Here is a 27,326-nt window from a genome sequence, read left to right on the forward strand (position 1 = left end):
GCGGCCCGCACCCAGCCATTCAGTGCCTTACTGGAATAAACAATTAAGTCTACCCAGGATTGGTTGGGGAGATTGCTACTATCCCTGAATCTTTGGCAATACTTCTCAGGGGTCAGTCCAAATTTAGCAGTCAAAATGGCTTTCATAGGAGTGTACTTGGTCTGACCCCAATCTCCGTCAGAAATGTGTCCCTCCCAAGTGTTGGCACGTGTTTCCACAGCCCCCCCCCCCCCCCAAGTGCTCTTCAGGCACCCCATGTGCCCTAATTGCAACTTCATAAGCAGAAAACCACTTATCAATGTCATCTCCCACCACATAACTAGGCTCCATATCTTTGTGTATACAAACCTTCTTGTCTTCAGCAAGTCCTCTATGTATACGGCTACCATCACTGCTGGACTCATACTGCCTAGCCCTGAGCTCTTTTATACTCAGTTCATGAGCCAGAAGTAATTTATTTTCTGCCAAGGCTCTCTCAGCCTCTCTCTCTTTCTGCCCTCCTCTCCTCTGCCTCCATCTTTAATCTTGCCAACTGCAGCCTGAATTCTCTCTCTTCCCTCCTTTCCTCTGCGGTCAGGCTGTGACTGGAAAAACTGCTCCCTGGTCTCACAGGGTGGCACTTGTGGTCCCGGCCAGAGACATGATGTATAGGATTGATCAAGAAATGTCAAGCAGGGAAAATTTCAGAAAAAAGAAAGCAAATCAGATTGATCTTTGACTGTGGGTGGATAGTGTACACATAGCTATTGTATAGCACTGCACAAACACAAGTTCTGTCCTCACCACTGATCACCAATGTTAGAAATGGGACCGTGAGTGACGCCAATGGGGTTGCAGCATTGCATGCAGTGGTGTCCATGGAGCAGGTCCAGGCTGGTGCGTCAGTACTGGTGTTGCTGAAGTCGTTTCAGGCGTTGCTGAAGTTGGAAAACCTGCTAACTCAAGTTAGTAGATTAAGTCTTTGCTGTCCCTGAGACTTCAGAACAGGGCAAGCTCAATCCAAACCCTCAGAGAGCACTTTTGGGGACGGCAGAGTCCTTCCAACATAGTCAGCAGGGCAGCAGTCCTTCTCAGCAAAGCAGTTCTGATGAGTCATTTGGGCAGCCAGGCAGGTCTTCTGAGAGAGTTCAGGTGTAGATCCAGAAGCTCCTGCATTGGTGGGGTCAGAGACCCAGTTTATATACCCAAAATGCCTTTGAAGTGGGGGAAACTTCAAAGAGTAGTTTGGAAGTGCACAAGTTCCCCTTTTGAGTCCAGTCCTGTCTGCCAGGATCCCTGTGGGGGAGTTATCAGTCCATTGTGTGACGCCAGGACACTGGCCTTTGAAACGTAAGTGTGAGTCCCTCCACCCTTCTTGCCCAGAAAGACCCATTTAGTATGCAGTTGAATGCAGATGTGGCTGAGTTTCCTGTGTTTGTGGTTGTCTAGGTGGAATGCACAAGGGGAGCTGTCAATCAGCACAGACTAGACATAGATTGGAGACAGGCTGTAAGGCACAGATGGTAGTAAGTGCACTTTCTAAAATTGGCATTTCCAACCTAATAATATTAAATCCAACTTCACCAGTAAGCAGGAATTTCTATTACCATCCTTGCCATACTAAATATGACCTGGCTAGTCCTTCCAGATCAGAGTCTACCACTCAAAAGTATATGAGGGCAGTTCTAATTCTAGCCTATGACAGGAGCAGGCCTCACAGAAGTGGAAAACGAGTTTGTGAGTTTTCTACTACCAAGACATCTAAAACACATAGGTACATGTGGGGCCTACCTTAAGGGTGACTTATATGTAGAGAAAGGGGAGTTTAAGGCTAGGCACATCGTTTGAAATGCTAAGTCAAAGTGGCAGTGAAACTGCACACACAGTCCTTGCAAGGGCAGGCCTGAGACAAGGTTAATGGGCTACTTATGTGGGTTGCACAATAAGGGCTGCAGGCCACTAGTAGCATTTAATGTCAATGTACAGGCCATGGGCACTTTACTAGGGACTTACAAGTGAATTGAATAAGCCAATTTGGGTAGGAACCAAAGTGACCATGTTTAGGGGAGAGAGCACATGCACTTTATCACTGGTTAGCAGTGGTAAAGTGCACATAACCCTAAAACCAGGAAAACCTTTCTAAGAAAAATGGAGGGAGGCAGGCAATAAGTTGGGGGATGACCACCCTAAGGCTGTCAGGTCTAACAATATTTAATACTCAAACTTCTGGTAGAATACTCTGGTACTACAAGGCAATGCTGAAGGTAGGGTGTGGAGCTGGCAAGTGTGGGCACTGAGATGCTGGTACATGTGGGCAGTGTGTACATGTCACATTAATGGACAGTTCCAGAAATTGGCACTTATGGAGTACAGTTGAGCTCACACATATGGGCAGTATGATATGTTTGCACTGGTGTTGAGCCTGAGCAGTTTCTGTTCATGGACAGTGCAAGAAGCTGGCACATGTTGTCACAATAAGGACCTGGCACTGATGGTTAATGTGCCAATCAGACACTAATGGGCAGCCAGAGAGGCAGTTTATGAAGAAGGCTTTGGTGAATAATGGGGAGAACTGGAACTTGTTGACCATGTGAAAAGCTCACACTTGTATTAAGTGTCAGAAGTTGACACTGGTGGGCTGTGGGGAGCCATGAACAGTAGCCGTGAGAAGCTTGCACTGGGCAATGTGTGAGGAACCCACACTGCTGGTGTAGATGTCAGCATTCTTGTGCGCCATATGGCAGTCTAAATGCCCATTCAGGCCAAATTTTAAGAAAAATGAATGCAATGCAGGCAGCAGCTTAAGTTGCTGTGCTGTATTGCGAGAAAGGAGAGATCAGAACAGTGCCGTATCTACTAAGATGTGGCACTATTTTCCTTTCTGCCTGTGCTGTGCACTTTAGACTGCCAGGTGCCAGCACACACACCCTTTCACCATTGTGCAAGGATGTGTGTATTGTGTAAGGAATAGTTTTCATGCTGACAAGTGACCCTTCCAGTACAAAAACTATAAATTAACACTTGTTTGGCTTTGTATGAGTGCTGTACAATGCAGCATGCATGCAATGTAGGATAAATTCAAAAAAAATTCCTCATTATTTATGGCTCGAGGAGCACAAGATGTTGATGCAAATCTATGTCCAGGAATGTTTGTAGTTAGGGATTTGTGTCAAAACTCAAGGGTGGTTTCATGCCGCACCACCCATGGAACACCACCCCTTGACGCAAAGTAATGTAAAGCAGCGTTTTGCCGAACTTTGGGAATCTATTCAACATAAGTACTGATTTGCATTGGACAGTAAATCCCAACATAACACTTTGGTGTCCAGCTTGTGTTACAACAGTAGTGAAAACCCGGCGCAAAGCGTTACTAAATCTGGGCCTCAGTTCTTGGCCTCTATGGTAACCTTGCCCAAAGTACAATGTTCTAGCACTGGTGAGTAGCCATCTCACATGAGTTTATCATAAACCTGATACCTGTCAAGAAATACCCATGAGCTCAGCCTAGCGCTCCACTGCCCAGTGATTATCGCAAGGCAGGTTTTCAAGCAAATCCCTAAAAACACGAAAAAACCCTGGGTTAGTCTGAGAGGTGGGAATGCATTTCATGGATGCAAAGCTGTGGTGTAACGAAACTGGAAGGGCCCCATGGCACATAACATGGAGGGGCCCCGCTCGGGACTCATTCAGGCCAGGTGCTGTGCTGAGGTGGCTCTCTGGGGCTCAATCCCTTCACTCTCATACCACGCGGGCTGCAGGGGCCTTTGTTACTCTCTTGAGGCAGAGTGGCATAGCTTCAATAGTGCAGCTGGTGCAGTGGCACTGGGGATTGAGGGGCCGACTGCACACCAATTAGTGGATGTTTTTTAACTACCAAACCTTGGGATAGGGGACCAATTTCCGTTCTTGTATTAGTGCCCATGGCACCCTTGCTATGCCACATGCTGTTCAAAATCTGTTTAGTTCCGGAGTACAATAGTGGCCTTTCATTCGAAAACCAGGTCAAAGGCCGTTTCTGAATGAAGAGAGGGCATCCCTTCCTCAGTCGGTGGCCTACAACATAAGTGCACATTCAAGTTTAAGTTTTTTGACTCGGTTAATTAAAACCATTGCAATTCCAAAATGCATAATAATAATAAAGATACTTTGCCTACTCATTATGTTAATAAAAACCCATAATAAAAACATAAAAGCTTATTTGAAACTAAAACATATCATGTTAAAGAGTTGTGCATAGCGAAAATGTTCTCCACTTAATTCCAAACTTGGTCTAGAACTTAACTTTAGGACTTTCTTACTCCCTTACGAACACTATAATAGTAAATGAGTGAAGCTGAGTGAGAATCCTAAGTAGTACCTAGGGCTGTTTCCTGGCTGGAATTAAACTTTCGGAGCTTTACTAATCATAAAATAATGGCCCTTGCACACTCGGCTTCAACTTTATTCACTAATTCTTTCTGAGCCTGTACCATGAATTTGGTCCCTCAACAGGAAAACAGGATTGAAAGTCTGCTGAGCCAGCTTATAATGGCGGGTCTGCATGAGCGTATGTTCAGTGTCTTCAAAATGTTTTTTAGATATAATATCCTGAGGCCTAGCAAAGCCGGGCACGCACAAAAAATGTGTTCTAGTGACTCTTGTCTGTACTCACACAGTCGACAGGAATGTGTCAGATCCTGCTGTCTCCATGAAGGAACCATATCCTTCGTTTCCATCAACCCAAAGCGGAAAACCATGAACCGATGTTTCAGCGACTGGTTGAAGGTTGCTGCTAGGTACTTCTGTGCCCGTAAAGTTTTGTACAATGTTATTATAGTCCAGGCGTGCTCTCTGCTTGCCAGTCTTTGTTTATCAGAATTTAAAGATTTCTTCTTAGTGACAGCGTTTGCCTTCCGAAATAACTCATTTTTTCCGGGTTCTGGTCCAAGGCTTCTAGCAAACCTAGTGCTTTAATGCAGTTATTCAAGTGATGACCCCGGGTGCTTTTATCATTGTGTCGCTGTTGCTCCTCAATTTCCATCCAAAATAGGTTGTTTAGAGTACCAGTCTCAGCTGCACGCAACCTCCAGCATAGTTTAATGAAGGCACATCTACTCCGAAATTCATAGTTTTTCAGACCCAATTCTAAACGAATCTGAGCTGGAGATGCTGATCATGGTATCCGAAAAACTGTTTTGTAGGCCTTCGTCTGGACTTGATTGAAAAAAACTGCCTCCTTCCCCAGCATAATTTTGGCGCCATAAGTGATGGTGGGCATTAGCTGCGCTGCCATGACAGAAAGCAGGTGGGAGTATGAAGGGCAGCTCAGTTTTTGTTTTAGAACTTTAAAACCATAGGTCAATGAGAGGGCTTTTGCTTTAGCGACAGCAAGCTGCGGCTTGAAAGTCAGGAGGCGGTCCATAGTGAATCCCAAGTACTTATATGTGGGTGCAACCTCCACCCGGGATCCGTTTATGAACCATGAAGCAGATTTAAACGTCCTGTCAACTAGGCGGACAACCTTAGTTTTACTCAAATTCAATTCTAGGCCTTGCAGTGTTATGTATGTGTAAAATGCATCGATACTATGTTGTAGCCCAACAGGTGTTTGGCTGAGTAGAACTATGTTGTCTGCGTACTGTAGCCATGCAATTCCTTTCTTGGCCAATACTGGTGGGTGGCTATTTACGGGAGCTAGAGCCTCGGCTAGGTCTGCAAGATATAAGTTAAACAGCGTGGGAGCCAATACACACCCTTGCTTGAGTCCTTTTGCTGTTAATATTCTGTTGGTGAGGTGGCTGCCCTCTCCAATTTTTACTTGCGCCCAAGTACCTGTGTACAAGTCCATCACTGCGCCAAGGAGGCTGCATGGTAAGCCCCACCCTTTCAATTTCTCCCATAGGCGGGTTCTTGGTATGCAATCAAAAGCTGCCTTTAGATCAATAAAGCACGCTAGTAGCCTTTTTTTCTTAAGCCTGGCTTTGTTTCCCAGCAGGGCAAGGGTTGCCAGGTTGGTGGAAGCACCCATGCCAACTCTGAAACCTGTCTGGCATTGTGGAATTAACTGTCTATCATGAATCCATTCTGCTAGTTGTTGCAGTAGGCAGGCTGCGTAGAGTTTTGCTTCCACATCTATCAATGCTATTAGCCTGTAGTTTGAAGGATTTGCGGGGTTACCTGCTTTGTATATAGGGTGAATAATGCTGCTTTTCCATGCATCTGGGAGACCCGTAGCGCCTTGGAGCTCGTTAAAAAGCAGCGCCAAATAATATGCCCAGAATGAAGGGTCTCCTCTAAACCAGCTGTTTGGAATGCCGTTTTGACCAGCTGCCCCTTCCATTTTTAGTTTCTTAATAAGGCTTGTAAGCATTTCTATTTCAATGGTCATTAGTGCATGCTTTCCTTCATTTCCGTTTAGAGTTAAGTCTGTTTGCGTTGTCACTCTGAAGCCAAAATTAATCTTACTTGAGTCATTGGCTATCTGTGAGGCCTCCTCCTTCGCATGGTGCTCTGGGAGTGAGAACATTGTCTGTACGTGGGCTTCCCATGTGGCTGCATCGATACCTGCATTCGTGTGTCGATTCTGTCCCTTAGTTAGTCCGTTTAATAGTTCCCAGAACTTTTTGTTATTTTTCCGTTTGTTGGACATGAGCAGCTTGGTCCACAGATCCTCGTGATAACTCTGTTTTGCCATCCAGCAGTTTTTCTTATATTTGGCTCTTAATTCAGAAAGCCTTGTATCATCAGATTTCCTCCCCCAGTGTACGTCCTTCAGGACTTTTTTTGATTCTCTAGAGACTTGATTTTTCAAATTGCGCAATGTCCTGTTGCCCTTCTTTGCGACTCTTGACTTTGTTTTTTGACTCTATGACTGCAATTGGGAGACGTTTTTTGATGGAAAATGTATTTATTAAAGAATCACACAAATGCTTTCAAGCGATCACTCGTTCTCCTTGGGGGTGGTCTTCTAGTGCCTGTACTCTTAGTGATTCTTTGAGCTCTTTAGTTGCGCCTGCACTGTGGTACACTACTTCCATTACTTTGTCGAGGCCCGGCCCCTCCCATTTCAGTTTTTTTGTATCATAAGTCACTGGGGCTGAAATTATGATATTAGCAGTGGGGAGCCGATTCCATTCATTCCGGATCTTAATAAGTTGTGGAAAGTGATCGCTCTCTGTGCGTTGTTGAATCCTATATGCTGAAACCAGTGGCAATGCGGTTTCGTTTATTAATGTAAAGTCGATGTTGGATTTTTTTGTACAGCTCGAAAAGGTTACTTGCGCGGATGAGGCATCCTCAGGGAGAGGCGTCAGGCAGCGCAATCCCAGGGTTTCAAATTTTATATATGTGCATGTTCCGTTAGGGTGTTTTGTGCTGCCTTTTCTCAAATCAAGGTTGAAATCGCCAGATAAAATGAGGATTGCGTCCTTATTTTGTTTCTTCAGCATTTTTTAAATATTGGTCAATGTTTCAATGTTTCCACTGTTTTGGATTTTGTTAGGGTGTACGTATAGGTTGATCAATAGTAAAGCTCTGTTGTTGCCTGATGGCGCCTGATGCAGTTGATTTTTGTGGAGCAATACATTGTGAGGCCCTCCTTGGGGTGTCCATGTTTTTGAGGTTGTTTTGCAGAGACGTCTATCCCAGAATAACCCAAAATTTGTATCGGCTCCATGCACCATGTTTCCTACAACATGATGATTTCAAACTGATGAAGGAAACTCAGAGCCGCCCTGTTGGTAACCAGATTTTTTAAACTGTGAGTGTTCCAGGAGCAAATATGGATATATTCTGGGTTTTCGTCAGGACCATTTGTAATTGTTGTCATTTAAATTTTGCCTTCCAGCCTGTTTGACTGTTGAGGGAGTACCAATGAAGATCTGTTGGTGCACGCCAGGATGGGAAGTGCTTTGGTGCTTTACAATTGTAATGTGGTCCCAACTGCTTAGGGAGGTTTCTACTCCCACGGCCCCTTTTAAGATTTATCGCCCTTCTTTTGTTGCGGTACCAAAAGGTTAGGGTATCTGGGCGGTTCTAGTTTTTGCAGGGTGATGCCCCATGCGCTAAACGTGTCTTGATGTGCTAGAATTTGATCAATAATGGCCGAAGTGGGCCAAGATGTCAAGGTTGCCTCTTTATCTTTATTGTTTGGATGTGGAGTAAACACCACGGTCATCAATTCTGTTGTTGAAATATGAGCCAGGGGCAAAATCGCATTTATTAACTTTAGTATGGTGCCTCTATTTAGAATGTCAAATGCCCCCTTCGAGTTATAGCAAGGGATGAAAAGTAATCTATTTTCCTCTGGGGACGTATTGCCCTGCGTTGTCTGGTGTCCTGGGATTCTTTTTTTGTGCCACGATGTTTGTGCAATCATCTGACCAAGGATGGTAACCATGATCTAATATCTGTTTGTTGTTGCCTGCAGGTTGATTTATTACAGTCATGTTGTGGGAGGAGCTTGTGCATTGAGGGTTATGTTACCAGGTTTTGCCAGTTTCCTGCCTGTCAGTAGACCGCTGAGTTCCCTGTTCTGGACACTGCCTGATGATAGTTCCATTTCCCTGGAATTCTCTTAAGGCATCTCTCCTTGCAAAAGGCTGCTACCCTGCTTGTTGCTGTAACTGGGGATTTTCGGAGACTGTTGCTGTGATGTTGATTGATTAACAAAAGTGCTTGGTTCGCCCGTGGAATTGTCCTCACTGGCTGGCCGTTCTGCACTGATCTGTCTAGATTGGCAGATCTTGCTTCTATTTTCAGTGCTTTCTGATTCCTTGGACTGCATGCCATTTGATTTAGCAAACGATTTCCATATACAGCTTTGCTGGACCCCCTTTGCTTTTTCCGTGCCTTCCTTTTTCGTTTCTTTTCCCGTTTCGTAAGGGATGATTCCCCCACTATTGAATTGTTGGGAATTGAATCCTTCGATCCACCCTTGAGGGGTGCCATTTTCTGTGTGCTAAGGCATGATCTGCCCTCTATGTTGCTCTGAGACATTCCCTGTTCGGATAAATGAATATCCTTGATATTATTGCTTTCCTCATGGGATATCTTTGCGTTTTGGGGGTTATCCTTCTTCGTTTGGTTTTTGGGGATCTTCTCGCCACAACTACTAAGATGCTCTTCAGTTCTAAGGGTCTGGATTTTTACCGCTTTCAAGATGTCATTTTGGATATCCAGGGATCTTTGTGAGTTATCGCCTGTGATGGAGCACTGACATGTCACCTGCTGAGTGTATGTGTGGGCTTGAGCCCTCTTTATCAGATCATTCAAAGATTGTAGCTTGTTGTCGATGCTCACAATGTAGATGGCCAGGATGTTGAGTAAATCTACCTGAGTGTCTTGCTTATCTGCTTGGAATTGGATGGCTGCTGATATCGCGTCCATTGTTGCTAGCAAGGCCTTCCACGAGTCTTCAGATGTTGATGGTTCTACATTTGCTTTAGCCCCCGTTGTGTGGTCTAGTGAGTCTTCAAGTTCCTCTAGTTGCTCCATTGTCATGACAGCTGAGGATTCGTGCGTGTCGAATGTTGTTGTTGTAGTTGATGTATTACAAGATGGGAGATCTTTTCGTGGTGAGCTTGTACTACAGGTAGATCTCATTTTTGTTTTGTTTTGTTGTTTGTTGTTTACAAACTGAGTGCCCTGAGGTGTATCTGAGCAGGTATCTGAAAGGTTTATCAGCGGAAATTCCTCAATTATGATGCAGTCTGTGTCGTTCTCTACTTGAGAGGGTTGTTTGGAAAAATGAGTGCAGCACAGACTCTCACCCCAGTTGTTCCAGTTACTGAGGTTTAAAGTGGAAAAAGTATAATCTAGATAACATCTGTGAATTTCTGCGCTGATCGTTAAGCCGATTTTATTTGGCTGGGGAATTGGTGTGTTGATTTTTCCCAGGTCCGCGCAGGTCCTTTCGATGTCCTGCACGGTCTTCACGTCAGCTGCACATGTTGTCACGGAGTCGTCGGCAGGAGCTATATCCATTAAGGTGCTGGTGGTATTTGATTCCTTCTTAGTGAGCAAGAAATCTGTGATCTTATATCCTGCTTTTTTTCTCTTGCTTGGAGATTTGCAGGGCGATTTCTTAGTTTGTGCCGGGTTTGGGGATGCTTTCCTTTCGATAGATTCATTTTTTTGCTCGTGCTGACCTTCCCCTGGTGAGCCTAGCCTTTGTCTCTTTGCTGCTTTTTTCCTTCCACGTGTTAATGTCATCCTTGCTGCCACCCCTGGGTTGGCAGACAATATCTGAGTGCTTTCGACTGGTGATTGAGTTTAGATTATGTGTGTGCTAATTGTGCAAAAATCCTCTCCTTCCCCACTTCAATCCAATCCTGGTTGCACAAATTTGCTTGGCGAGAAAGAGAGCCAAGTGGAGTCAGGCAACTCCTAACTAGTGGGAAAGTCCGGGGGAGAAAGGGACCTCGGGCAGCAGGTAGCTTGTGCGATTCTGCTCCTCGCAGGCAGAAGTTTGTGGATTTCTTGGTCTGCGCTTCGTGTCCCCCACAGAGGGATGCAGCAGAACCAGCAGATCCTCGTGGCCCTGCCCCTCTGTGATCCTGTCCCACGATCGGTCCCCGGGTGTGGAGGAAGAGGCAGGCTCGGCGGTCCATGCTCTGAGCACAATTCATGCAGAGGCGCTGAGCAACACTGCCGACTCTCGCAGTGAGAATGGAGCCGCGTGCCTCAGGAAAGAAGCCCCAAACAGCCCAGCCTTTAGAATAATCCCTGGCTGGGGTGGGAGTGGCATCTGGCTCGCAGCGCAGGGTGGGGGCGGGGGCCAGTGGTGATTGGTTCCTTACCGGGAAGACAGTACTTCGATTGCAGCCCCGGGGTCTGCGCGCGCCGGCGTGAGAAAGGCGGCTGCGGGGAGCAGAGCCTAGTCCTGTGGCGGCTCCTCCTGCCCCCGCCCCGCGGCTCACGGTGAGTCTTGAAGTCTGTGGTACCCAGCGATCGTGGGCTGCAGGTGCGGGTGTGTTGTCCCCTGGCCGGGGGTGCCACGGGTGTCGCCGCTCCGGAACGCGCGGACCTGGCTTCGGCGCTCCAACCGGAAGTCAGGCAATCTCCTCGTCTCCAGGACCTGTGCACATTGGCAACCATGCACAATGTAACAAAAGTCATCTAAAAATAGCAGCAAGGGCATTGATTGCAGTTCTGGTCTGTGATTCTGCCCCCAATCAATTGTACTCTACAAGGCATTCAAGTGTTTTTCGAAAGATTCACACTGTGCAGGCTGCAGGGCGTGCTGCAGCCTGCTACCCGGAAGTATGGCATCTACCCAGAAACCCCCGCACATGGTAAGCGAACTATGTAGAACAGACCCCTTAGTTGAGGGCATGTTTAATTCATCTAAATGCGAGTTAATTTTGAAGATTAGTGGGTACCTTGCAAATCTGGCGTGGGTCCTACCTACCTGGACGAACCGTGGACATTTCCGTCCAAAAAGATGACATTCATGTTTTTTTTTCTTATGGTGTCACCGGCATAGTGTCCATACCCTGCACCAGATGTTGTGAATGCCCAGCTGCATGGTACTCATTACACATGCCACATGTATGTAAACTTAAGAGCCATTATAACATGTGGCCTGTAAGTTATATACAGATTTCTGCAACAGGCGCATTAGCATTGTCAGAAGACTTCCCAAAGAGTAGTTGTTTTAAGAAACCCTCCGAATCATCCTCATTGGCTGTCATTTGTCACTATGCCAGTTCTCTTTTTTTAATGCCAGTTTCAGGATAGGCAAAGCTAGTGGTATGTTAAAAGGACTGTGGTAGCAAGAGTAGAGTTGGAGGCAGTGCTTTAAATGGTCAGGTACTGTCCAGTATTGAGTACCTGCCCGTCTTTAATTTGAAAGGGACAACACCTACACTTCTGAGCACTGCTGATGTACATATAATGGAAGAGTACCGGCACTCCTCAGAAGCAAACAGGGGCCACACGGCACAAAGACGCCACGCTGACGCAGAGAGGAGGAACCACGAACGCTCCGGGCTCCGAGCTAAGCAAGGCCATAGCCATTTGCAGAATGCCTGTCTACGGTTGCCCGGCTGATCCACTCAGGTAATCAGGCAGCACGGCTCCTGGACTGACTGCCGCAAGCCTGGCCCACTGACCAAGCCACCCATCCCCCACCCCAGCAACTTAATAGCCATCCCAAGGGGGGCAGCGGTTCACTGCGGATTGATGCAGATTGCGGGTCGACAAACTTCAGGATGGCAAGACACAGGACCATAGGATCCCAGCATAGTTCCACAGGACCATAGGATCTCAGAACTCTAGATTGTCCCACGAGGTCTTCAGGCTGCCCCAGCTCTACAGCGCCACTGGCTCTACAGCTATAGGCTCTACAGCTACAGCCGCAGGTACCAGCACAGCAAGCGAGCATGAGTGCCGCAATCAAGCCTAGCGAGCGCAGCAGAAGTAGGCAACTGCTGCTGAGTGCACGCCCTGGTACCCCGCAGAGGCGGCCCAGCCAGGTCTGGGTGCGGCTTGCGAGGCAGCTAGTGAGACCCTCTCACCATTGGCCTCAGGCCCCCTTGTAAATCCTGTAATCCAGCAGACAGCAGCAGACAGGCACTTTCAACTTGAGGGAACTCTAGCTTCCTGCCATATTTTCATACTTCACTCCAAGGAGTAGGAGAAGTAACCCATAGACATTGGCACCTACAGAGGGGCCGAAGCAGAGTGTGGGGAGAGCATGAGGACCTGTAGCTTCCTGCTCTTAATGGCACATGTCAGGGTGCAAAATGTAATGAGGAGACAGAAGACAGCCCCCAATAAACAGGGGACATGCCAAAGGGCTGGGAAATGAAGCATGCTGCAAGGCCCCAACCCAAAACACAGGTGGCACCAAAGGGGGCAGTGGCCTCAAAGGAATGTTCCCCAGGGCCCCAGGAGCAGTCACAAAGGAGACGCCAGAAGGTGAAGGGAGGATCTAAAGGGATCATTGAGTACTTTATGCCACTGGGGAAAATGACCAGTCACATAACACTCTCTGGAGAAGCAGTCCCAAGATCATACCCTGGCTGGAGATCTTTCAGCGACAGTGCAATCACCTTTGGCAACTCCTGGGCAGACTTTCCTGCAAGCAATGCAGTACAAGAGTCAATGGCGGAACTTTCAGCACCAAGCACTCTTCCTTGCTTGGAAATTCAACCCAACAAAACCAAGCACGCTTTCCAGCCACAAAAGTGGGTAATCCTGCTATCCCCTACTATAGTGGTAAAGGAGAGAACCATATTCCCTGACTACTTCCTAACCAAAGGACACAGCAGGGAAGAAAGCCAAAAAGGTAGCTGGGAAAATCAGACTTTAAAATTATCAACCCCAAGAAAGACCCAGCCCAACCACCTCTGGGAGGCCTCTCTTAGAAGGAGGATTTAGAGGAGATCTTCAACAAAGAGGAGCTGCGCTCAGGAGGAGCGGGTGTCCAACACACATCCATAAAAAGGAACGTTAACCAGCCCACCACAAACATGCTGTATGCATCTGAAACAACACAAAATCATGGACTTATTGACTCGGAGCCCTGCTCCTGACAGGATGGGACGCTTTAAACAAAACTCTCACAGCAATAACAAATGTCACTATTTAAAATACAGACAAACTGGACATTCAAATTAAAATCTTGCAAAGCTTGACAACCACTACCCTGACAAATGACAAGAAGTTGGACAGACTAAATGTAGTAATCAAAAAAGTCCAAGCACATGTGGAGGCTGACAAGGAGTCAACTACCCAGGCCCATCATTGCCACTACAGCCCAATCTCGGATAAACTACAAGAATTGCCACCAATCATGTCGACAATAGTGGTAAACTTTAATACGGGAAGCAGAACAGTAGAGAAATGGCAGGCAATGGCCAAAGGGACTACAAAACCCTGTAAAAACAAACAGCCCACAAAAGGTAGTGTCAAACATTGCAACACCGGCAGACGTAAGCCTAGAGCTGACATTAGTAGTAACAGCGCCCCCAAAAAAATGCACAATCTAGAGGAAGGACCTTTTTTTCCTTTGCTGTCCAGGAAAAATAATAATCGTCTAAGGAAAATGCACAACTAATCATCCATGGTCAGGAAAACACAGCCCACCATTTTCACAGAAACTGGAGCGACAATCCATTGAGAGGGAAATCGAAAAAAAGAGTTAAGTAGCAAAGTGGAATTGATAGGATGCACACCACCGGCTCAATTGACAGACACCAATGTTCAGCCACTGAGATCACAGAGTGGTAACAATCCTCAAGGGCGGCAGAAAGAGGCGGTGTTAGAAATGAGGCCTCTAGTTGGCAGAGGTATACACTCTTGTCCAAGTATGGGCCATAATCTTAGTCAGGGTAAATCACACACAATCCAAATTATCCTGTGCCCGCCGTCTGGTAGATTGGCACTGAGCAGTCAGGCTTAACTTAGGAGGCAGTGTGTAAAGTATTTGTGCAATAAATCATACAGTAACATAGTGAAAACACCACAAAAATACACCACACAGGTTTAGAAAAGTATAGGATATTTATCTGGTTAAATTAAGGTCAAATTGATAAAAATTCAATAAGCACAAGTTGAGATATCACTTTTGCCAGATTAAAAAGAGTCTTAAATCTTAAAAATCAATACTTGTCTCTTGTATGCATAAAGTACCTGGTTTGTGTAAAAAGTAACACGCACAGATACCACAGAGGAGATGTGGAGAAAACTAGGGTGTGCGTCTGATTTTCCAACGCGGCACAGACGATGCGTAATTTCTTTCCACGCTGCAAGGGGCTTTATGTCAATTTCCAGCACGCAATCTTGGTTCCTCGCTGCGATGCAGGGATCTTTTTTACGCCCAGGGACAATGCGTGGAAATCCTGGGTGTGCTGGACAAAGTCACAGGTGTTGCATCAAACTTTCTGTCGTATGGCAGACGCTGCGTTGATTCTTCACTCAAGAAGTCGGGCTGCATCATTCCTGTTCGGCTGTATATCTATCCGGCAGGGCTGTGCATCAAATTTACGGTCACAAGGCAGGTGCTGCGTCGAATCTTCACTCTGGAAGTCGGGTTGCGTCATTCTGGTTCGGCTGTGCGGCCATTTTCTCGTCGCAAGGCAGGCTGTGCATGGTTTTTGGCAGTCTGTGTCAATTTTCAGCACACAAGGAGTACCTTGAAGAGATTAATTATTTTTGGCCCCTAGTCTTCAGAAAACAGGAGGCAAGCTCACTCCCCCTCGGACAGCACTTCTCAGCAAAGTCAGAGGGCAGCAGGGCAACAACAGGGCAGCAGTCCTTCTCAGCAAAGCAGTCCAAATGAGTCCTTTGGGCAGCCAGGGAGTTCCTCTTGACAGTTTGCAGGTTCAGGTTCAGAAGTGTCTGATTTGGCGATGTCATGGATCCAGCTTATATACCCAAAAATGCCTTTGAAGTGGGGGAGACTTCAAAGAGTGGTTTTGAAGTGCACAAGGTCCCCTTTAGTACAGTTCTGTCTGCCAAGGACCCAGTAGGGGGTTAGGCAGTCCACTGTGTGAGAGTAGGCCACTAGCCTTTGAAATGTGTCAGGCCCTCCACCCTTCCAGCCCAGGAAGACCCATTCAGTATGCAGATAAGTGCAGGTGTGACTCTGTATCCTGTGTTTGTGGTTGTCTGGGAGAAATGCACAAGGGAGCTGTCATCCAGCCCAGCCCAGATGTGGATTGGAAAGAGGCTGTAAGGCACAGATGGTTAAGTGCAGATAAATTCTCACTTTCAAAAAGTGGCATTTCTAAAATAGTAATATAAAGTCCAACCTCACCAATAAGCAGGATTTTGTATTACCATTCTGGCCATCCTAAATATGACCTGGTTACCCTTTTCTGATCAGAATCTACCACTCAAACAGTATATGAGGGTAGCCCTAATGTTATCCTACGAAAGGAGCAGGCCTCACTGTAGTGGAAAATCAATTTAGGAGTTTTCCACAATCAGGACATATAGTACATGGCCTGCCTTTTAACTACATAGCACCATGCCCTTTGGGTTACCTAAGGCCTACCTTAAGGGGGACTTATATGTAGAAAAAGGAGAGTTTAGGGCTTGGCAAGTACTTTTAAATGCCAAGTCAAAGTGGCAGTGAAACTGCACACACAGGCCTTGCAATGGCAGGCCTGAGACATAGTTAAGGGGCTAAGTATGTGGGTGGCACAACCAGTGCTGCATACCCACTAGTAGCATTCAATCTACAGGCCCTGGGCACATGTAGTGCACTTTACTAGGGACTTACAGTAAATCAAATATGACAATTGGGTATGAACCAATGTTACCATGTCTAAGGGAGAGAACGTATGCACTTTAGCACTGGTTAGCAGTGGTAAAGTGTGCAGAGTCCTAAAACCAGCAAAAACAGTGCCGGAAAAGTGGAGGGAGGCAGGCAAGAAGTTGGGGATGACCACCCTAAGGCTGTCATGTCTAACAGGAAGGACCTGTCTTAGCAGGAGGTATGAACAAGGGGGTCCTTGGTAATACTGTGGCAACTGGCAGAGCAACCAAACTAACCTAGGTCAGCGCCCACCCACAGTTGGCACCCCCTGAAACGATCATACAGATCATAACTCCCGGGTCCTGGACAGTCCAGTGGGGGAACCAGGATGCATTAATTCACATGGGGCACACCCCATATTAACTAATGTGTTGGAGTCCTACAAGAACTGTGTCAAATTGGATAGATATGAGACCTCTATCCAGGTTACTCATCTTTGGGTCATCCTTGAGGAAACAAGAGAACAATTGAACAATCACATCACCATGGGATTCTCATTCTGGTTCCAAAGACCACCTGGGTCCATTGCAAAGTCCGCATCCCACCTCATCAGTGCACATCCCACGTATCAAGCACCCACCGTGGTAGAGCAAAGGATAAGTACAGATGCCGAAATTACATCAGCTTTGCATTACACAAAGGGCGATATGACAGCAGACTATCATCCCTCACACTCAAACCATAGGGGCACCCATACCCTAATTTTTCATCACACATATAAATCTCAATACCCCCGTGGGACATCCTAAATAATGTTATCCCAAGGATGGAACAATTAAACAGTAAAGATCTTAAGTACATAGCCTTTTTAGCGCAAAGTAAGGGCGATTCAAACAAGTGCACAGAATTCTGTTTTAGCAGCTCGGAAATAGTGCAGCTGCTATTGTTAAAGTCAGAAGTATTCAAACTTTGGAGTATAGAGCTTAAAGAAGTGAACAAAGTAAAGTATCTGACATTCTTCAAGAAGCCATGGGAAAATGCAACGGAACACATACAGCAAACCCCCAGGCTGCCAATCAGAGATCAATCCTGCATCACGCCAAAGGAGCATCCTCCACTCTCATCACTGGGCCAAGAGAATTCCTAATCTCCATCGCACAGGAACAACCAGTGACAAGACCTTGTATGAAGCAGACCTTCAAAAAAAGGAAGCCAGTTGGAGCTAATCCCCCCCCCCCTCGATCCTGACGCACCCTTGTACCCCAAGAATGGAGCTGGAATCCAACAATGGCAAAAAATATAAATTCTAGAACGCTGCCCAAATGTGCGATGGGTAATACAAAAAAAATATCTTGGAACATAGCGGGTCTACCAAAATCACTAAAGACCCAAACTTGGAATCCTTTATGAGAGATTTTGATATCATCTGTCTACAAGAAACATGGAGAGAGGCTGAAAATCCGTCAGCAGGGTTCCAAGAATTCTTTAGCCCAGCTGCAAAACCAAAGTCCAAAGGGCACCCTAAGGGAGGTCTATCGACCTACATAACCACAAGCAACTCTTTAAAGGCAAGGAGCATTGACCAGCTACCAGCTCACAGGTTAGCTGCCATCATTGAAAAGTGGCTATTGGAACTGGCATCAACATCGATCATAATATTAAACATTTACATCAACCACAATGCGACTCACAAACAGCATCTATTAGACACCACGGAAAATGAATTGCTATCTCTAAACGCCTCATACGGAAATGCCTCCAGGCTCATTAAGGCGACTTCAACCAAAACATAGCCAACCATGGGGAAAGAAGTGCCAGAAAAGGAGCCTTGGATCAGTGTGTGGGCATCCAGCAGCAAGTATCACGCATTAGGGACATGGATAAATGTGATCATCCTCTGGTGAGATCCTTAGAGATATTTGGAATGAGGGCCCTGAACGGTTGATTCCGCACAGACTTCCCAATGAACCCTACGCACAAATCAAGAAATCTGCAAGCACCTTAGATTACACATTTGCTTCTATGGCATTCTTCAAATTCATTCAAGTTTTTAGCATAGAGGTTAAGATGCAAAAGTGACCATCATCCGCAAGTTGTGGAAATCATGAACAACAACCATTATACGGCACAGGTACATAATATGGGGTTACAGGACCAAGGAAGCCATCTACATCGTATGAGGTCGAACTTGTGTATGGGGAAATATGATGCATGGAAAACAAGCTTATTACCCAATTTAGGGGCAAGGAGGGCCCAATCATCAAATGGCAATGTTAACATCACCAAGGAACCAGCTAGCTCCCATACAACGGTCCAGGAACCACCCTGAACAAAAATCAATGGTTCACACAATCCCTAAAGCAACAAACGCAACAGCTCAACAAAGCAGCAAAGTCCTAAAGAAACAACACATGGACACCAGTCAACTTGGTGCCTTCCATGAACTAAGAAAGAAATACAAGAAGGCAGTCTGGGAAGCAAAGCAGGAACACCAAGACCAGGAATGGATCAAAGCTTTTGAGGTATGCAGACAAAAGAACAGCCACCCCTTGTGGTCCATTGTCAATCAACTCAAGCGTGGGGCTGCAGGGGCCCTAAGCAACACCGTGCCAGACGTGAAGTGGATCAAGTAGATCTCCAAACTATACAGCTTTCAGGAAGCGGCAGAACTCAATTCTAGCTCAAACTACGAGCCAAATCCCCTATTTTTCGAAGTACAAAAGATCGAAGGACTCCTCCGACACTGCAGACCTAACAGGGCCTCCGATCCAAACGGCCTCCCCATGGGGTTCTTAAAGCACAATCCGGATTTTTGGTCTAACCAGCTCAGCAATATGTTCACTACCTGTGTTACAGAAAACAAAATCCTCAGTTCCTGGAAAGGGACATTTCTTCATCCAATCTACAAGAAAGGCCCCTGTAGGAACCCAGACAACTATTGTTTGATCGCTCTGCTCGACACTGATGCAAAAATATTCGCAGACTGCCTGTTAGCGGAATTGAAAGACTGGACGAGCAAGCTGAATCTAATTTCTCTGAACCAAACAGGCTTCTGTCCTTCATTGACTACCTCTGACAACCTGATAGCACTAACAATGTTGGCTGAAAAATACTCAAAAAAGAAAATGGCCTTGTACACCTGCTTTGTGGACCTATCTAAAGCCTTCAAGTCTGTGGAACGGCACTGACTGGGGAAGAAGTTAGTAGATCTCAATATTCCACTGAATCTGCTAAGAGGAATACAGCTTTTATATTCTGATAACTGAGCTAGGGTAAAAGTTGGCAACAATGGAAGAGCATCTGCTAAAGTCCAGATAGAAAGAGGCATTAAGCAAGACTGCGTACTAGTCCTGATGCTATTCAATTTATATCTGACAGATCTGTGCACACAACTTAACGCTTCCAGTTCCCATCACCCCAAATTGGGCCACCATCTCCTAACAGCACTATTATATGGAGACAACATCGTCCTGTTGAATCTTTTAAGCACAGGGCTCCAAAAATTGCTAAATACCCTTGTATTGCAGGACAAACATGCTGCTGTTAAACCTGGAGAAAAGCAAAATAGTCATCTTTGGCAAGTGTGTAATTAAGCAAAAGTGGTGGCTCAGTGGAAACCAGCAGAAGTTGTAACTACAAATACCTGAGGGTCTGGCTGCAGGAGCGGTTGTCTCACCACTTGCATCTAAACACCTTGAAAGCCAAACTCACATCTCTTCAAAATCTATCTACGAATCTGCAGAGCCCAACCTGGAGCCCGCTCCTCATGGTGATCCAGGCAGAGTTTTTTCCCTCTCTGGTACATGGTCTGGAAATTTATCCTGGCAAGTTTAATGATTTCTTGAATATTGCCCAGAGTAAAGTTTTCCGCTTTCTTTTCCGCCCGCCATACAATTCTTCACCGGCACAAGTCAGATTCGAATTTGGGCTACAAGACCAAGCCTTGGTACAGAACGGGGCTACCCTCAAATTGTCTAGGCAATCAAGCAACTACAGGGAGAATTGCTATGGCATAAGACTTCACCGCATAAATGATTTAAGCAGCTAATAAACAAGCAAATCAAGCGGCTATCGAGGAGCAAGGACGAAGAAAAGTTCAGGCTTCAATCCCATTTATGGATAACTATTAACATGTACAAGGCTGCATCAACACAGCCATACCGGGCAGAAATACTAAAGAAATCTCTAAAAATAAAGGTGGTGCACGCCAGGTTTGGTATACTCCCTTCATTGGATGCAGTTCCAAAATGGCTCAAACAACAGGAAATGTTGGCTGTGCATACCATCAGGAAGACTTCTTACACCTTCTGTGCATATGCCCTGCACTATTACCCTGACGGAAACTGTACATGTATATCTCCATTTGCATTAGATCATGCCAAGCTATCTTTTGCCTCAAAGGGCTGACACCACAACACATGGCAGGCGTGGCAAAATTCATATGAAACGCAGAACACCTTTTAAAGCATGTGCCAAATAACTGTGAAAGCTGATTGAGCTATTCAGCTTATGACTAAGCAAGATTGTTAGTGCTGTTTACACATTCACCATAGATGCAGGACTTTTAGGATGGCATGGAGTTGGAGGGGACAGTTCATGCTTGCCCCCGAGACGAAACTCACAACCTTATTTAAGTGAGGTTCCAATAACTTATCATGGTATCAGTGCTTCAAATATATCTGAACTATAAATTCCAGTTGGTCGGTTTTTTTTTCGTTTTTTTTTAGTTGATAGCGCTTTTATGTACTTTGCTGACCGCAATGGTTTTTATTAATTATTCAATAAAGAATTAAACAGACGCAAAGAGGTCCTCTAAATACTGAGTACCTGCACTTCTATATTCCCATTTAAAGCACTGGTTGGAGAACATGTAGAAGATAGAGCAGGGAACCGGCACAAAAAGACTGGACTTCGTGTGCTTTGACAGAAACATCAAAACAATACAACTAAGGAAGGGGAACGCAAGGGGACGCGTTTGGAGGACTGTGGGTATGTGGTAGCCAGGGGACACAGGCTGAAAAGGCCTGTACCTGAAACAGGGGGGCAATGCTACTGTGTAAACAGTGGTAAAGCTGTAGACCGCCTGAGGTCTTTATGTTTGGGACATTCCATGCCTGCTGGCTGTTTGGGCGTGGAAGAAGGAGGAGTTGAGAGTTCACTTAAAGGAATTGGGAATCCCAAAAACATTGCGCCAGAGAGGGGGGTGGGGTCTCTGCTTCACCAGCACGGAACAAAAGGACACCCGTCGCCCGTCTAAGCTCATCAAAAGACCGAGAGAGACTCCATTTCTTCGGTAAAGTAGCTTTAAGTACACAAGAACTTGTCAGTTAGAGAATGACGTGTTATCATTCGCAAGTCGATATAATCAGTGCCAGTAAATTGTAGTAGTTGTAAAAACGAGTTGCGACCCATCGGCCGCAGGTGTCCGCAAAGAGAACGATGACTTTGTGCTCTGTAGGGGTCACGGGGCCTGGGATACCTGGGCCTGTGCGCGAGAATCCGGTGTCTCAGTACTTCACCAAGGTAAGGGTAATTTTCAGGGACGGGGCTGCTGAGGGGTAATCATGGTGTGAAAGCAAAGGCCAAATAAAGTTTACCGTATGGCAGCAGACATATATACACGTGGCCTTTGTCTGCTTAATTATCTGTCTTTCGTTGCCCCTGTTCATATTATCCTTGTTCACTGTCTCTATCTTTCACTACATACACCCGTCAATCCGCCTGTCCATGCATATCTCTCTTACTGGTTTCCACCCCGCCAGGCCCCGAATTAGCAGGTAGATGACAGGAGACAAGGCACTGTCCCGATGGCCATTCCACAGTAACGGGGAGAGGAAGAAAAAATAACGAGCAAACAGGGAACTGGACGGGGATCGGAGACGCGCACAAGTCGCATTCGATTTTTAAAGTGGTTAATTTTGGCTCCCCTTGCCATTTTGTGACTATCAAGCCTCATCAAGGCGCTTCTTCCTCTTTCAGTTGTCCCCTATCTTATATGCGTTGGATTGGCCCACTTGACGCTGATTCTTTGCTGCACCGAATCTATTTTGGTGTGCGTAGTCCGGAGATTGGGGATCGTTCATGTCTAGGACGAGGATCTCCCACGTCCACCTACACTGCCGCTGCGGCAAATGCCTGAGAGGCGGCGCTGCTGCACCCTGCGGCTGCGCCCCCACAAGTGAGGGAGAGCACAAGGAAGGGGTGTCCTCGCCACCCCCTCCTCTTTCTTTATTGAGGAGGGGGGCGGAGTCAAAAACTAACAACACAACTGTTTCTCTGAAACACCCACATAGGGGTTCGTTTTTACCCTGGTGTCAGATTATACCCCTCACTCCTACCACTGCCCCCTCCCCCATCACGCCCTGCCCTCTATTCACTCACCTGCTTCGTCCAACAAAGTGGCTGGCTCCTCCCCGGGGGCGACCCCGCCGTCTTTCACTGCTTCCCCCGGCATGCCTCCTGCATTCAGAACGCTCCCACGCCTGCTGAAGAGCTGCCCCTCAAAAAAGATGGGGTGAGCACGCGGGGCATGGGGCGCGCGGCTCGCACGCTCCCGGGGGCTTCTGCTGCCTCACGTGGGAAGCCGGTCCTTGTCTGCACCCAGACTGGGTGGTTGTGTGTGCCTCCGTTGCTCTGTGCGCCTCTAAAATGTCCTGGTACCTCCTGCCGCGGCCCGCAGCATGTTCTGCTGGAGGATGCTCGCGGTGCAGCCTCTGAGTCCCGCCCGCATTGGTCCAGCTCCTCCGAGGGATGGAGAAAGCTCCTACAGCCCCTGCCTGAATAGCTCTGTCATGCTGAATGATGTCAGCAGGATTTGTCCCCCTCCTAGTGGAAAGGAGGGTGTGTGCCAAGCACTGCAGAAAGGGGAGGAGGAGCAAGGAGGAGGACGGGAGGGAAGCATTAGCTATTTATAGACGTGTATGTGTGTTTGTGTACGCAGATAAATATTCTTATACATGAGTATGAGGTTCTACGTTTCAGTACGTGTGTATATAGAACACGCACTGAGGCGTATGTGGGCTTTCAGCAATCAAAATGGATGGAGCAGCAAGGTCACACGTTTCAAATGCTGCACCCAGAAACATAGGGAGTTTAGGCCGAAAGTCACTGACACTGTGGCCTTTTGGTATCTGGCTCCTGATTTTCTCATTCTGACTGACCCGGATAGTTTCCTGTGGTTACTCGCATCAAGAGTCCCCTGACAGGTGCTATGCTTGTTTAGGATGTTGTGACTCAACAGTTAGAAGGCCGCTATTGGCCAAAGTGGTATACTGGGGTGATTCCAGTGCTTAATTTGATCCGGTGGTTTCCGTTGCGGGTCACTGGCACTTTGAGAGCCGGCACTTATTTTTCTGCCTCAGCATTTCCTGCGAGCAAAAGACTTAGATGGGAAAGACGGAGGAAGAGAAAAACGAAAAAGCGACACAAGGGAGAAAGCTAAAAACTGCATGAGTGATCTGAAGGGGCATGGTGTGGCTGTAAATGGATTAAAGAGGCCTGAGGTGGCTTTAGGATTACACTGCCTCAGTATTCTGCGCTCACACATTTAATTCCAGCAGCCGCGTGTTTCACAGGAGAGCTTTGGGCACCAGCACCTTTTATTTCCAAATTAAGCACTGGGTGATTACCAATGACCTGACGCCTGGTGGGTGGTAGCTGATTAATAATCGTGGGTACAGGCCTTTCAACCTGCACCTTGGCTTTGTCCATGTCTCGCCTGGACAATCGCTTCTAGGACCAAAGTAACACTGGCATAGCAAGGATAGTAAAACAGGCATAACTAGGGTTTCGTTGGTCTGCTCACACTGCTGGGACTTGGTGCCACTGCACCTGCAGCACAAGTGATATCTACAGCTCTGCAACGCAAGCTATCTACTCTGCCTTTTCCACTGGCCCATAATTCCAAGGCCAAAGAAATCTTTCTGCTGCTTTCTGTTTGAAAAAAACACGAAAAAGCCCATATCTCATCCCCTGTTGCTAGGGTCCGTCCACAACAAGGGTTACCTGGGCCCACTAATACTAGCAAGGACAATGGGGCCCCACTTACCTTATTGATAGTAAGACAGACATAATTGGGGTGCCGTGGCCACTCACACCCTGGCCCCAGTTCCACAGCATGGGCTGAACTAATGTTAGTGATGACCTTTTTTTTTTTTTTTTTAAAGTCCATATATTACCCTACTTCCCTGATAGCTTCTCTCTGAGGAAGCTTTCGTTGTTCATTTGTAAACAAAAAAATGGACCCCATCTTGCTTCTTTTATTTGACAATATCCATGAATCTGGTTCCTTTCTTCTTTTTTCTGGACCATTACTTTCAGGCCCTAGGGGTCCGGAGAATCAAGACTCTATCCAAATGCAACACTGCTTGCCTCCTACCCGATGCCCGTAACCTTCATAAAAACTGAAAAACAACCATGCTTGAAAGATTAAGGTTGACCTAGAGATGCCTCTGCCTGGAAGTGAGGTGCATGTGGTGGGGACTGCAGCAGTGCTTCTGTATTGAAACCTAAAGCAGAAGCAAGCCTTCTCACTAGAGCACCCGCTACCTGAAAGAAATGTAAATGTGTGCAACTGGTTAGTCACTAAAAATAAAGGCTTCTTGCGATCTAGTATGGGCTTTACTATTGGAGTAGCGTAATTGTGGCTTCATCCCTACAAGTTTCAGAAGTAAAGCACACATGTAATCGGCACATATATTCTGTGTACGTAACATTATTGATGTAAAGTGAAGCATCAAACCATAACATTGGAGGTGAATTCACTGAAGAAATTAAAGTTTGACATATGTCAGTTCTAATGCTTTCCTTGAACATGAAGATTTGCAATTCTCAGTCACATTTACACTTGTATTTGGAAATATCACATTTACTGAAAGTACATTGCATTTGTACTCATGAATTCATTTATTCCCATTTTGCATTTATTCTGACATTGTGCTTGCAGTGATAAATTAGTATTAAAAGTGCACATTGATAATGATTTGCCAAGTTACCATGCGTAGGCCAAATAACATAAAATGTGTTTTTCGATGCTCTGCATGTTCTTCTTTTGCTGGTGCACATTTGTGATTTTTTAGCTAGAGAAAGGAGTATTGTGTATTAGAGATAGAGAGGCCTGAGAAGAGACATTTTTGTCACAGACTGGATGATTTAATGAGCAGAAGCTTCCTATTCATTCCATATCTGAAACTGAGAGACTCAAAGTTAACCTGGTTGTTGGAACTCTGAGGGATGGGAGATTAGTCCAATGTTGCAAGTGCACTTGTGAGAAAGAGAAATATTTGTTATTTCTTAGTATCTGTATTGCTGTGACTGTAATCCTGTATGCATTATGCTATCAAGACTGAATTGATTCCGGTGTTTCAGCTTGCAGGTTCTGATTTTGTGCCTTTCCAACTTGATTCTGATATGCATCTACATTGGATTGGTTACTAATTCGTAATAAACCTACTAAACTTCAATATTTATTTCTGGTATTCTTTGTGTGGCCAAAATGACATCAACTTAAAATTGTGAACTTATTGTTAACGCCTTTGCCTCCCAGTACACTGCAAAATCCATTTGATTGAGACCACCGTCTGCCTCCATATGCACCCTCTCACTTGATGGAGTCACTTGGAATCCATTGTGACAAAGTTTTATTCTTCTTGACAGACAAGGTATTGGTGTTACCTGCTGAGGTTTGGAGTTCGTCCTTTTAATGGACACTTTTAAAAATGTTTCTAGGTACAGCCTGATGACTTACTAAAATATCTATTATATGTAAATAATGACTTACATATTCACAGGGCTTTCTGTCACATACTGAAACCTTGGAACATTATAAGTACACAAGTCACCATTCTCTAATGCCCTAACCGGGATTCAATTTTGTGAACCTCTGGTCACATACAGACATGCATTGATCGCATTAGCAGCACAGGTTTCTTAACTTTAAAGTTTAACCTGCATTTATTTGTCATCTAAGGTGTGTGTACTGTCTTCTATGTGCAATTACCTGCAGGTGAAAATACAACACAATAGTTAATATTTTGATCTTTTTAGCCACATCTTTAAACTCACCAAGCCACTCACTGACCCAGCCCAGGGCACTCAGGATTACAGTTCCCAATTGCTCTTAAACGCTTAAAGCTCTGAATGCAAATTAAGACAGCCTGGAAATGCGCCAAATAAACAAGGTTGTGCTTCCAGGCAACCTTCATTTATAAGTACTTGTAGACACCCCCTGAGAATGTTGTAACAGATCTCCAGGACGGTGGTCCCCCAGTTTGAAGACCTCTGCTATACAGGAATGTCCTCTCCGGACACATGGCAATCACATGCATTAGCAATAGTTCTCTGAAGAAGAGACATGCGCTGGATTGTTTTAAACACAAGGGATTACACTGCTATTGAAAACCTTTTCCAAGTCCAGCAAACCGAGTCAGCTTCATGACTATATCATTGACCCCTTGCCTTAATAAGATCTTTGAAAAGGTAGTTGCCAAACATCTATCTATACTTTTAGGAGGTATTGTTTCCTGGGCAAAAGACAGTCAGGTTTTTATCCTCACCGGAGCACAGAAACTACATTACTGCTTGTCTGGGATGGATCTGTTAAAATGACAGCAGATGCAGGGACTGCAGCCATTTTGGTATTTGCCGGACCTCTAATCTACACTTGACACCATCTACTAGAAAACATTGACTAGTTACTTCCAGCATGTCGCTTGGGTTACCCCCAATTTCATCAAGTCTGAATCCTTTCTTTCTGACCAAAACACCCTGGTGGAAGTATGTTTTTTGGCCCTGCTTCTGGCAAGCAGGTCGCTCCTTACACCGCTGCCCCTGCCGCCTCCACTTAGGTGCCATTCTTAATTTTTCCCGTTTTTTTGGCTACTGCTGCAAACCCACGCTGCTGCATCCCCGTGGCCCCGCCCCCTCCCTCCACCTTGAATCCAGTTTTTGGCTAAGCCCTGTACACTGAATAAACTCAGGGACAGAAGTCTGGTACAACAAAGCTGAGCTTTCAGCTCCAGACGGTAGATACACAGAAATTGTTTTGAAATTCGTTTTCCCTTCTTGAAGTACACACCAAATTTTATATGCAAACCCAACAGACTGGTTAAAGAGGGTGGGACACTATAATGTCAAAAGAGACCCACTATGTTTGGAGCCTGAC

The 27,326-nt window shown here is 45.9% G+C and overlaps 1 protein-coding gene across 1 annotated transcript in view; it reads right to left on the reverse strand.

The window, feature by feature from the left end:
* Positions 1–22,986, reverse strand: part of LOC138261672 (uncharacterized) — a 229,051-nt gene extending 206,065 nt beyond the window's left edge. The window contains exon 1 of the mRNA XM_069210908.1: positions 22,547–22,986. Within this exon, the coding sequence (XP_069067009.1) occupies positions 22,547–22,619 (73 nt within the window). The 5' untranslated portion in view covers positions 22,620–22,986. The remainder of the gene's footprint in view (positions 1–22,546) is intronic.
* Positions 22,987–27,326: the final 4,340 nt, after the last annotated feature.

The sequence above is a fragment of the Pleurodeles waltl genome, chromosome 10, assembly GCF_031143425.1.
Source record: "Pleurodeles waltl isolate 20211129_DDA chromosome 10, aPleWal1.hap1.20221129, whole genome shotgun sequence".
Taxonomy (NCBI): Eukaryota; Metazoa; Chordata; class Amphibia; order Caudata; family Salamandridae; genus Pleurodeles; species Pleurodeles waltl.